General features: G+C 44.2%; 1 protein-coding gene across 1 annotated transcript in view; it reads right to left on the reverse strand.

Moving 5' to 3' along the window:
• The window catches only part of PTDSS2 (phosphatidylserine synthase 2), a 109,596-nt gene that overhangs the window by 33,598 nt on the left and 63,267 nt on the right, over positions 1–12,731 (reverse strand). The window contains 1 exon segment of the mRNA XM_029582080.1: positions 52–170. Within this exon segment, the coding sequence (XP_029437940.1) occupies positions 52–170 (119 nt within the window).

The raw sequence follows: 12,731 nt of genomic DNA on the forward strand, positions 1-12,731 counted from the left end.
CTGTAGCATGTTAAGCTTTTGGCTGTAAAATATTTAGAAAAACAAATGTACCTATAGGTAGGAATATTCCAAAGGCCTTGCCATTTGTAGGGTTTCATGGAAAGCCACTCCAAAGTCTTCATTCCACAGTAAATTCCAAAGCCATTGCACACCAGTACATCCATTATCCACTGAAAGATAGATCAGAACTTTGTCTACAAAAAACAAGCATATCTGCTTTAAGCTTAGAAGATTGCTGATGGGTAGAGAAGGAACACGGCAGCACTTTGCTACAAATGTATGTGCTGCTAGAATGCATCTACCCAATTTTTTGGAGAACTGCAATTACACAGTAAACAGATCAGCATAGATTTCAGCAAGTTCACATGAAAATTGAAAACATGGATACTATTGGTTTCAGCGAGCATTTAAACTAAACTGCTCATTTCCTAAGAGGCAGACAAGTGATATCTCCTACTCCTCCCCCCTGCCTAGTCCTATTACTAGTACACAAATAAGATCTGAACTTTAAAAAAATGCTTAATACATAGTCTTTTTGGGCAATGACAATTCTAAAAGGGCATATGGCAATAATTCTACATGTTGGCACCAAAGTGAAACTGGAAATAATTCTACATGCCCGTGTATCTTAATTCTCCAACTCCACAAATCCAAATTTTCAAAGCCACTATAATTTTTCTGTCATTATGAGCAGAGATTGTTTCTGGGATTTTAAGTACCCTTCTTATGGGGCCAGCCCAGTCATATGGAAGGTTTTCAGTTCAAATCCTAAATCGTGTCTTTTGCTCTCCAGGTCAGCTGGGCAGGCATCATTCACAGGAAAGTAGGTGTGGAAGGGGAGGGATTCCTGGTCATCACTCAAAGTGACACCTAGAGGTCTATATCCAGACATAGTTTGGATAGCAAAATTAACTGGATAGGTTTTTCAACAGTGCAGCCAAACTATTAAATATAGCTGGCTATCTTAGTTTGCCGGCTAATTTTAGGACACCTCTGACATGACCAGACTTAGCCAGCTAAGTCATCTGGCTAACTCTGAATACTGGAGATAGCCGGTTAACTTAGCCATCTAACTCAGCACCTCCCAGTTATGCCCCTGGATCTCCCCTAACTTATTCAGTGAATTCTAGCCTCCTAACATTAGCTGCCCAGAATTTAGCCAGATAAAGGAAGAATATAGTTGGGTAAGTCATTTAGACTGATAACTATTATGTTATCCGTCTAAATGGCTTTTGAATATGGACCTCCTAGAGACTAGATTCAGGGCCTATGGTTGTAAGGTCTCAGAAGGAGCCCTGGTACACATAGTCAAGGACCATCATTGCAATGATTTCCTTAAGTATACTGGATGGGCAAGGGGGGGAATCCATGGGTGCTTGTGACTGAAGACTCATAGTGCCAGATCTTAGCTGTGATTCCAACTGAGCTGAAGTTCAAAAGGAGAAGGAGGAAACTGCCAGGTTAAAACAAAAAGTTACAATTCCTATAACATGAGAACATGCACACCAAAAAATCTTATTTTTAATTTTTTTTTTTTAAGATGTTCCAGTAACATAGTATAAGAAAGAACTCCTAATGGGTACATGTCCGATCATATGTCTGTGACCCTGTATCACAGAAGACACTTAACAGGTGTAGGCTTGTGGTTTTCAGGATTTAGCCACTTTGATGTCCTGGTTCCACATCCTGAGTTTGAGGCATGCTTCTGCTGTCAATTCAGTATTTTGAAGTTCTGATAAGCAGCACCAGAACAGAGAGCTGCTGTTCGCTAGAGATGGAAAGAAATTCAGTGTGAAGACAAAGATGGTGAGAAATTGATGGAGACAGAAGTTGAAGGAAGGAAGGAACATGATGGGACATAGACCACTGCTGGAGGTGACAGCCAGCCCGTCAATGATATGAACATGTGTGCTTACACAGTGTCTGGAGGACAAGACTGCCACTCTCACACGTGTACTAGCAAAAAGCTTAAGTTGCTTTTTGCTAGTAAAGAAGCTACATGACAAGTTTTGTTTGAATAAGTATATTGAATGATCTTAGAAACTAAACATCAAATTTCCAGTCAGAACTTTTCCCCCTTTCTCCCCCAAATAACCCCCCAAAAGCAGCTTAATACAGAGTACGTCATTTTGAAAGAAGACACCAATGATTACAGAAATTGACAGTGACTGCTGAGTTTGGCATTACATGTAAAAGGTGGGCTGAACGGTTATATTACATCATAGAACACATACACAGAAACAGTTTACTAAATATGATAAAAATTGGTAGGCAGCAGAGTTGCTTACCTGTAACAGGTGTTCTCCTAGGACAGCAGGATGTTAGTCCTCACACAGGGTGACATCATCAGATGGCACCTGGCATGGAAAACTTTTGTCAAAGTTTCTAGAAACTGACTGACACACTGAGCATGCCTAGCATGCTACCATTCAAACACCCACACGAGGTCCCTCTTCACTCTTATAATAAAGAACTCGCTAAAAATAAAATAAACTTAAAGAAAACCAACTCCATGGGAAGCAGGCAGGTTTCGTGAGGACCAACATCCTGCTGTCCTAGGAGAACACCTATTACAAGTAAGCAACTCTGCTTTCTCCTAGGACATGGGTGAATACGTAGCTACAGGCTGATAGCCAGCACTTAACAGGTGCCAATATCATCTATCTTTGTCCAAAAAGTAATGAGAGGTGAAGGTGTCGAGGGAACACCAGGTTGCTGCCCTGCAGATCTCAAGTATGGGTACTGCACGCATATGAGCCAGCGAAGCTGACATGGCTCCTACAGATTAAGCCTTGACATGGCTCTTAAGTTGCAGTCCTGCTTGTGTGTAGCAGAATGAAATACAGTCTGCTAGCCAGTTGGATAGAGTCTGTTTGGACACTGCGACTCCCAAACTCTTCTTGTCAAAGGAGACAAAACGTTGTATGCACTGGTGGTGAGTCACCATCCGGTCCAGGTAAAAAGCCAGGACCCTTTTACAATCTAGAGTGTGCAGCACACACTCAGCTCGGTGAGAGAGTGGGCCTTGGAAAAAAAGGTGGGCAGAATAATAGATTGAACTAGAACTCCATGACCACCTTTGGTAGCAACTTTGGATGCGTACGCAAAACCATCTTATGAAATAATTCTGTATTATGTGGGTATGATACCAAAGTCTGAAGTTCACTGACCCTGCGTGCTGAGGTGATCGCCACTAGAAAGATGACCTTCCAGGATAGGTACTTCAGGTTGCAAGATCTTATGGGCTCAAACGGTGCTCTCATGAGATGGGTCAACACCATGTTGAGGTCCCAGGATACTGCTGGGGGCCATATCGGGGGCTTGAGCTTAAGTAAACCTCACGTGACAAGTCCCACAAGAGGATGGGTTGAGAAGGACGAGCCATCCACCCCCTGATATGCCCCAATGGCACTAAGGTGAACTCTCATAGAGGTGGTTTTTAAGCCAGCCTCGGACAGGTGCAATAGGCAATCCAGAAGCCTCAGAGTGGAGCAGAAGAACAGGTCCAAGCTGTTTCCCTCCCACCAAACAGAGAAACTCTTCCACTTGAGATTGTAAGATTTCCTAGTTGAAGGCTTCTTGGACGCCACCAGGATTCGAGACATGCTGTCCCGAAAGGCCTAGGGTCACCCAGTCAACATCCACATCGTGAGGGACAAGGCCTGGAGGTTGGGGTGGCGTAGCCTGCCCTCATCCTGCATGATCAGGTATGGAGCAGTCCCCAGCCGGATTGGAGGCCATGAGGATAGAGACTGCAGAAGTGGGAACCAGCTCTGTCGTGGCCAGTAAGGCATGATCAGGACCATGGTGCCTTGGTCCCGTTGAAGTTTCAGGAGAGTCTGAGACTAGTGGGAACAGAGTATATACATTGGGCCGGTGCCCCAATGATGCCTGAAGGCATCTGAAACCGGCCCACCGTCCATCCTGACCAGGGAGCAGAAATTGACCCACTTTTCTGGGGTTCCCCAAAGATGAAAGATCCAATTCATGTTGTCATGAGGGCGGAAGGTCCGACAACGCATCCACCATCACATTTTCTGCTCCTGGTAGGCATGCAGCTTAGAGGAGAATGCCCTATGAGACAGCCCAGGACCAAATCTGTACCACCTCTTGGCAGAGGAGGAATGAACCTTTTCTTCCCTGCTTGTTCAGGTACCACAATACCACTTGATTGTTTGAATCAAAACTAACTTGTTGGCCAAGTGATCCCAAAATGTCCATAGGGCATACTGGATCACCCAGAGCTACAGGAAATTTATCTGGAGAAGCTGTCCTGCAAGGACAATTGGTCTTGGGGTGCTGAGGTCTGCAGCATGGGCTCCCCAACCTGTGTGAGAAGCATCTGTGGTGAGAAGAACCTGAAGCGGAGAGACCTGGAAAGGCATCCCAATCTCTAGGTTGGATAGGGTCTCCCATCACACGAGGGATTGTCGAAGTAGTATGGTGACTAAGATGCAAGCTTGAAGGTCCTGGGTGGCCTGGCACCACTGACAGTGCAACGTCCACTGCGCTCTGCACATGTACAGTCGAGCAAAAGGTGTGACATGCAGTCACTGTATGTCCCAAGAGACAAATCTGGTGCTCAGAGATGTGATGGCTGCGAGAGATCAATCCTGCTAGGGTCATGAGGTTTCTGCACTCTGTCCCAGGACAAAAAGGCCTTTGTCTGGACCATATTGAACCTGGTCCTGATAAAGTCCAACTGGCGTGATTGAAGAAGCTGGGATTTCAGGTAGTTTATTACAAATCCCAGGCCCTCCAGGATCCAAATGGTGGAGTGGAGAGAATGCAACACTCCCTGCCTGGAATCACTCTTAATGAGTTAATTGTCCAGGTAGGGGAAGACATGTTACCGGTGTCTCCTGAGTTAAGCCCCCACTACCGTCAGGCGTTTCGTGAAAATGCGGGGTACAGATGCGAGACCGAAAGGCAGCACCCAATACTGATTATTTCCTGGTAGAGGAACACCGAGGTATTTTCAAGCTTACCCATCCTTGAGATCAAGGGAGCAAAGCTAGTCCCCAATCCTGAGGAGAGGGATTAGAGCCCCCAACGAGACCATTTTGAATTTTTCTCTTACAAGAAAATGATTCAATGCCCTTAGATCTAGGATAGGGCAAAGGCCTCTGGTTTTCTTGGGAATCAGGAAATATCTGGAGTAGAATCAGTCGCCCTGCTGATATGGCAGAACAGGTTTGAACAGTTGAGCCATTAAGAGGACAGAGAGCTCTATCTAAAGTATTTGCTGGTCCATTGCAAATCTCTGTAGGGGACATGGGGGAAGATTGCAGAACGGTCCATTGGAAGTTCAATCTGTACCCCCGCCAAATGATGAATAGGACGCATTGGTCCGAGGTGACTGAGAGCCATCGGTCGGCAAAGAGTTGTAGGTGGCCCCCCACTGGAGAGTCGTTCCCCTGGGGTTCCCCGGGATTGCTGGCTTAAACTCCCTTGCTGCCAGTTAAAACCCTGTGGTGGGGCGGGGTGTGGTCAAGGGACACGAGGCTGTCTTGCTCTTGGCCTAGCAGGCGCCCGCTGGTGTCTCGCTCTACAAGCCGGCGGATAATACTTCTGCGGCCTATAAAAAGGGTGTCAAAAAAAATAAAAATAAAAGGTGTCTTGAGGTTCACCTGGATTTCTTTTTGTCAGAGGACTGAGGGTCTGAAGTGCTGATTGATAACTGCTGAAGGGTCTCAAGGTAATCCTTCAGCTGCGCTACCGCTTCTTTGATCCCATCTCCGAAGAGATTCTCACCAGTACAGGGCAGGTCTGCCAGACAGTCCTGTACTTTGGGTTGGAGGTCCAAAGCCCAAAGCCAGGCCGTGCAACAAGCCCCAATGTCAAATGGTGCCACTCTCACTGCTGTTTTAAACCCACTGTAAGCCAATAGGACTTTGTGTTTGTCACATTCCAGGCCTTGTTCAATCACCTTCAGGAAATCCTCCTGAAACTGCTGCAGGTGGTGCTCAACCAGATCTTGGACTTGCTTCCAGGGATTTCTGGAGTATTGGCTCATATAGAACAAGCGATTCAGGTCACCAACAAGAAACCCTGGAAGACCCTCCTTCCCAGAACATCAAGGGCCCTGTGCTCACAACCTGGAGGAGCTGAAGCATGAGTGTGCAACCTCTTTGCTTTCTTTAAGGTGGATTCCACCACTACCGACTGGTGTGGAAGTGGACAGTGTTTAAATCCTGTGGTGGATTGGACCAGATAGATAGCATCAGTCTTCCTGTTCACTGATGGAATGGAAATGGGGTGCTCCCAAAGGTGGACTGGTAAAGCAACCACCTCTTTTGGAGCATCCACAAATTATAGGACTTCTAGCATCTTGTGCCTGGAGTGCTGCTCAGTTAGGAGCTGAAAAGGCACATATTCTGCCATTGCCCTCATGAAACTGGCAAAAGTTAAATCTTCCAGTGGGGACTTACTTTTTCTCAGGAGGAGATGATTTGGAATGAAGTCCTCAGAGTCCTCCATCGAGGACAGGGACACCTCACCCTTCCAAGGATCATAGGGGGGCATCCTCCTCACTCTGTGTGCCCGGGGACACCTGAGGCAAAGCTCCCAGTGAGGTTTATGCCAAGACCCAGACTGTCTCAGCAGCACCAATGGAACCGGTGTGTGCCCCAAAGGCACTGAAGGCCCTGTGGGCACTGGGAGTACAAAGGGAATTGGTAGCTCTGACGGCATTGATCCCGAAGGCCCAGGAGGGTTAGCACCGGTCGGGGTACATTGCACAGTAATGGTGCCATCGACCCAGACGGTCCATCCTCACACAAGTCACTCACCGGGATAGCCACCGGTGGAGCCCGCATCCATTCTCCCTTCGTTATCGAGAGGACTCTGGATAGGCTGCATCGGCAAGACACCAAGAAGCAGGTCCAGCCACTCCAAAGGTGCAAGCACCGATTGAGTCTGCTTCAGTGGCGGCAGCGATCCTGGTGGAACCGGTGGCTTGATACTCTGCAGGGCCCTGCTGACCGCCGGCCGCACACATCTTTCCAACTCCTCCTCGAATGCTGATGAGACAGGACAGCTTGAGGAGGCGGCAGTGAAATTAGATCGGTCACGGAACCGTGAGGCAGGATCTGTGCCCTCCACTGGCCTTGGTAGGGATAGCTATGTTCCTTCGGGTTACACAGAAGGCAAGGATTCCTCGGTCTGGGACTATTTCGGGGGATGTCTGTGGCTGCTTGGTGCTGCCAAGACTGTCTGGGTCTTGGCGTAAACCTCACTGGGGGCTCTGCCTCCTGTGTCCCCGGGCACACAGAGTGAGGAGGATGTCCCCCTATGATCCTTGGGAGGGCGAGGTGTCCCCATCCCCATGATGGTGCCCTCCTGTGGTCAGACACATGCAACAATGAGGATCTATGGCAATGTTTTCTCAATTTCCCCTGATGATCAGCACAGTTTTTACCCAAAGCTGAGGGAGATGGCGAGGACCTAGACCTGGAACGAGAAGAAAGACATTGGACGGTCCCTGGCACCTAGTTCTAAACTGGCAATCTGTAGCGAAGGAGACAACAAAGGGGTCAGGGTTGCAGTGATCTCCTTTACCCTTTGGTGTCAAAGTCCCCAATGCCGAAGTCAAGGGTCCTGACATTTTGGCGCCAAACAATTTCTCCATTTTATCAAGGTGCACATGACAGTTTTTGGGGGTCATCTGGGCACAAAAATAGCCACAAACATCATGCAATGCCCCAGGCACAAGACACAGACCTCATGAGGATCTGTGATGGACATAGTCCAAGGGCACTGGGGGCAATGGCAGAAGCCAGAAGACGCCATGGGAAAACACACAGAGTGCAGTTGGTGCCCGGCAGCCACCGGGAGGTGGCACCATCGGTAAACGATCGCGAACGAGAAAAAAAACTTACCACGGTACCCGAAAATAACCCCGAAAGTGCAGAGGGACCCGACGGAATTCGGGCAGAACAGTTTTCCACACAAAAAAAAAAAAAAAAAAAAAAAAAAGAGTGCAAGCTCCACAGTCGTGAGGCTTTAGAGTTGTGGAAAAAGAGACTGAAGAGGGACCCTGCATGGATGCTGGCATGCTGGGCATGCTCAGTGTGTCTATCAAAGTTTCTAGAAACTTTGACAAAAGTTTTCCGTGCCGGGCTCCATCTGATGATGTCACCCATGTGTGAAGACTACCACTCTGCTTGTCCTAGGAGAAAATTGATATTGTCTTTGCTGATTATACAAAGTGAATATTAGTAATAAGCATTATATAGATTAATAAATGCAATTAGTGCAATAACAGATAGAAAAAGAAAAAAAAAGTCTATACAAGAAATACTTTCCTCATAGGCCTTCCTTTCTATGAGATATAGCCAACTGTAGCTCATTAAGCTATGGCCAATTAAAGAAACTGCTACTGCCTGTCTCCCAAAAGGTTCAACACAGGCCTTCACCAGCCTTCTCTCTTAGAAAAACAAATGTAGAAAGAACAGAGTATCCTGGCTTATCTTCAGCTCATTAGTACCAAGCAGCATGCTAGAGTTTCAGGCCTCAATAATCCTTATGCTAACCTATGTGCAATGTACATATATTGATCCACATTTATTAATTATTAGGGATTGTTTTAATTCACTATCAACCCCACCTTTGCAACAATAATCTTCTGGGAATCTAATTACTAGCTACCTAAAATAATCTTAATACATTATTAAAAAAAAAAAAAAAAAGCAGGGCATATTATTTGGAACAATAATGAATCACCCTCACACTGTACAAAGCTCAAATCAGACATCCAAGAATTGTAGTCTATATTGAATCTCAGCTTGCAAAGTCTTTAAAATAAGAATTCCAAATATCTTGAAAAGCTATTTTAGACTTGGATATGTTCAGGGAAGCCGTCCTATACTTCATATACACCATGTCTAACATTTTAACTCTCCACAATGCAACATGAGGTGGCATGCTATTCAACTATTTAATAAGAATACAATGCTTGGCAATTATATATGATTTGACCAGTAGCATTTTATGATATTTTCTAATTAAGGTATTCACTGTTAAATGCCATATTATATCAAATTCACTAGTCATTTGTACTTCTTTCTTAGTCATACACATCAATTCCCATATTACTTCGCTAAATGACTATGTCTAATGATATATTGTAACCGAACCTTTGATGGCACCTGTTAGAATGTACTATAGTACACTTTTACCTACATTAAATATGTGCCTACATGTAAACCGTTGCGAAGGTATTTAACTTAGCAACGGTACAGAAAAGTTTTAAAAAAATAAATAAATTACATTATGCCAAAAAGTTACAATCAAAGAGCATTCTTACAATGTATTAATATAGTGTCATGTTTCTGACACTTAGTTACTGGACTCTGCCCTCCCAATTTTGAAAGCTTGCAGTGGGGAAAAAATTATTCTATGCCAAATTCATAGCTGTAGTTCCCATAAAATTACTCTCTCTGCAGACTAGTTCACTAATATAACACTGGAATATAAATTTTCCTCATCTAATGAAGGGCCTAGGTCTTTTCGCCATAGATCTGCTATCACTTTAAGCAGGGAATATGATTTATAGGTATGCAGGAATTTATATAGTCCTAATAAAAATCACTTATTTTTTGTATAAATCTGTACCAATTCTCTAAAAGTTGATGATGTAATATTCTCCTCATGGTTTAAGACTGTCTAAATATAATCTATAGTTTGAAAATAAATTATTAAAACCAAAAAATCTCTATGCAATGTGCAAATGTATGAGTTTGGGTAGTCAGTTATAAGTTTGACATATTACCAGGTGGAAAAGCATGGATGGCCCAGAAGTGGTAAAAACAGATACAGAAGTTGGGATTCCCACTGTTTTCCTTACAAAATTCCAGACTTCCCTCATAGACCTCACCAACATTGAGAAAAGAAGCCTCTCTGGGAGAATGTCCCACGGCGCATGCTAAACACATTTCACACAGAGAAGAGGACATCAAATCTAAAATCAGCATAATTGCTTTTATCCAATAACCAGCCACCTTAAAATTAGAAAAGCTCATTCTCCTTTCTTCTTTAGGCAACATTAAATTCTTCAAAGATATCCGAGCTCTCTTACCTATTCATCAGAATTTACTATATATACTATAGTTCTAAGATCTTTCTATAGTAGAGTCAGTGGAGCCTTTTGTAATACAAACAATTTGGGAGCTAGATTCATTTTTACCAATACAATTCTGCCCGTATTGATAAAAGAAGTCATCCATCTCAGTGTTTTATAATGAAACTTCCTGATAATAGGATAAACATTGTTATAACTTTGGTTCTTATGAATGCACAGACCCAAACATTTAATGGTATCTCTTGCCCACTTTAAAGTGAAATCCAGCCATCTCAGTTGCAGATTACCTACTACACGTGTGGCCAACTCCAGCCTTCAAGAGCCACAAACAGGCCTGGTTTTCAAGATATCCATAATGAATATGCATGAGATAGATTTGCAAACAGTGGAGGTAGTACATACAAATCTCTCTCATGCATATTCATTGTGGATATTCTGAAAACCAGACTGCGTGGCTCTTGAGGACCACAGCTGGCCACCCCTGACCTAATATATCTAATGCTTCAGATTTGTCAAGATTTAATTTAAAACCTGAAAAGTCACCATACGTGGCAAACACCCCAAATACCACCAGAAGTGACAGGCAGGAAGTGGACAAAAGCATTAATGTCATTTGCAAACAGAAACATTTTCAAATTCCTACTTCCCACTAAAATAATTGTAACCACACCCCGCCCTACCAGTTTCCTCCAATTTATGTATTTATGGTTCCATGGTCAAAACAAACAAGAGATGGGATAGGGGGCATCCCTGTCAAGTATCCCTTTGAAGGAGTCAAGGGTAGCCCATATCCATGGAGACCAACGACAATAACTGACCAGCCAGGTCTTGTTCAAGATCCCAGTTGGGCAAAAGATGGAAGCAAGAGTACTCCCCTGGCTCCCATACCTGTTGTACTGGGGCGTAATTATACAGATTTCGGGACTCTATGCAGCCTGTTTTCAACTGGTCTGGCTAGTTCAGACAATGATGAGATTTCCCAGAGGTCTTCCCATTAAGAGATGCAGACCTATACATTAAAGATTCTAAAATACCTGAACCCCATAGACAACATCAGCAAGAGAAACATAACTATTACCAACACTTACAAGTTGCTGTGGGTGGTGGCTCTGAGTCATAGAAGGTCCTCAAACCATTCAGGATCCCATAATTGTTTCGCCAGAGTAGGAGGGAGAGATAGTAACTTTAGATGGGCCCAAAGAGAAGAGGAGTCCCTTAAATTTGCTCAAAAATTTATACAAATGGTAGATGGAGATTTAGTCCTTGAGGCTGACGGTAGTAACCTAACTTCCTCTTCTTCATAGTGAAGAAGTATACTGAGCAGCAAAAGGGAATCTAGAGGGCAAAACTTCTGAGCAACTCTTGGTACACTGCCTTATTGCCAACAAATGCTGCAACTAGCCCTGCTATGATGCCACATCAAACAAATGATGGCAGGTGGCTATGATGTGGCATCATAGCCACCTGCTATGATGCCACATCAAACACAAAAAAAGATCCTGGCCCCATTCTATTGTACCAGCAAGTCCAGATTATTGTCAGTCCTGTGCTACGTGTCAGTTAATTAAACCTGCTGGGTTTCGAGAAGTTCCACTGGTACAAATGCCCATTATAGAAACTCCCTTTGAAACATAAGAAATTGCCATGCTGGGTCAGACCAAGGGTCCATCAAGCCCAGCATCCTTTTCCAACAGAGGCCAAACTAGGCCACAAGAACCTAGAAATTACCCAAACACTAAGAAGATCCCATGCTACTGATGCAATTAATAGCAGTGGCTATTCCCTAAGTAAACTTGATAAATAGAACTTATCCAAACCTTTTTTAAACCCAGCTACACTAACTGCACTAACCACATCCTCTGGCAACATAGTCCAGAGCTTAATTGTGCGTTGAGTGAAAAAGAATTTTCTCCAATTAGTCTTAAATGTGCTACTTACTAACTTCATGGAATGCCCCCTAGTCCTTCTATTATTTGAAAGCGTAAATAACCGATTCACATCTACCCGTTCTAGACCTCTCATGATCTTAAAGACCTCTATCATATTCACCCTCAGCAGTCTCTTCTCCAAGCTGAAAAGCCCTAACCTCTTCAGTCTTTCCTCATAGGGGAGCTGTTCCATCCCCTTTATCATTTTGGTTGCCCTTCTCTGAAAGGATTGCTATGGATCTAGTAAGACACCTGGAAAGATCCAATCAAGGGAATAAATACATTTTAGTCATCTGGACTATGCTATCAGGTATCTTGAGGCTGTACCCCTGAGGAATATGAAGACTCAAAATGGAAGCGACAGCCTTGATGGAGATTTTCTCCAGGGTTCGACTACCCAAGGAAATATTAACTGACCAAGGGACCCCATTTGTGTCCAAAGCGATAAAGCAATTTTGCACCTTACTGGAAGTGAAAACCCTTGGGTCTCAGTTACAATCCATAAATGGGCTAGTGGAACACTAACAAAACTCTAGCAGATTCTGAGGAAGTTGGCAAGAAATACAGTAACATAGTAATGATGGCAGAAAAGGACAAAATGACCCATCCAGTCTGACCTGTAAACTTCTTTTGGTAGTATCAGCTGCTCTGTGCAGGACACCCCCATGTCTCTCTCAAGGACAGTAACTGCCACTCCATGCACTCACCCTGTGTCTTATGAT

Source organism: Rhinatrema bivittatum, chromosome 17, assembly GCF_901001135.1.
Source record: "Rhinatrema bivittatum chromosome 17, aRhiBiv1.1, whole genome shotgun sequence".
NCBI classification, from domain to species: Eukaryota; Metazoa; Chordata; class Amphibia; order Gymnophiona; family Rhinatrematidae; genus Rhinatrema; species Rhinatrema bivittatum.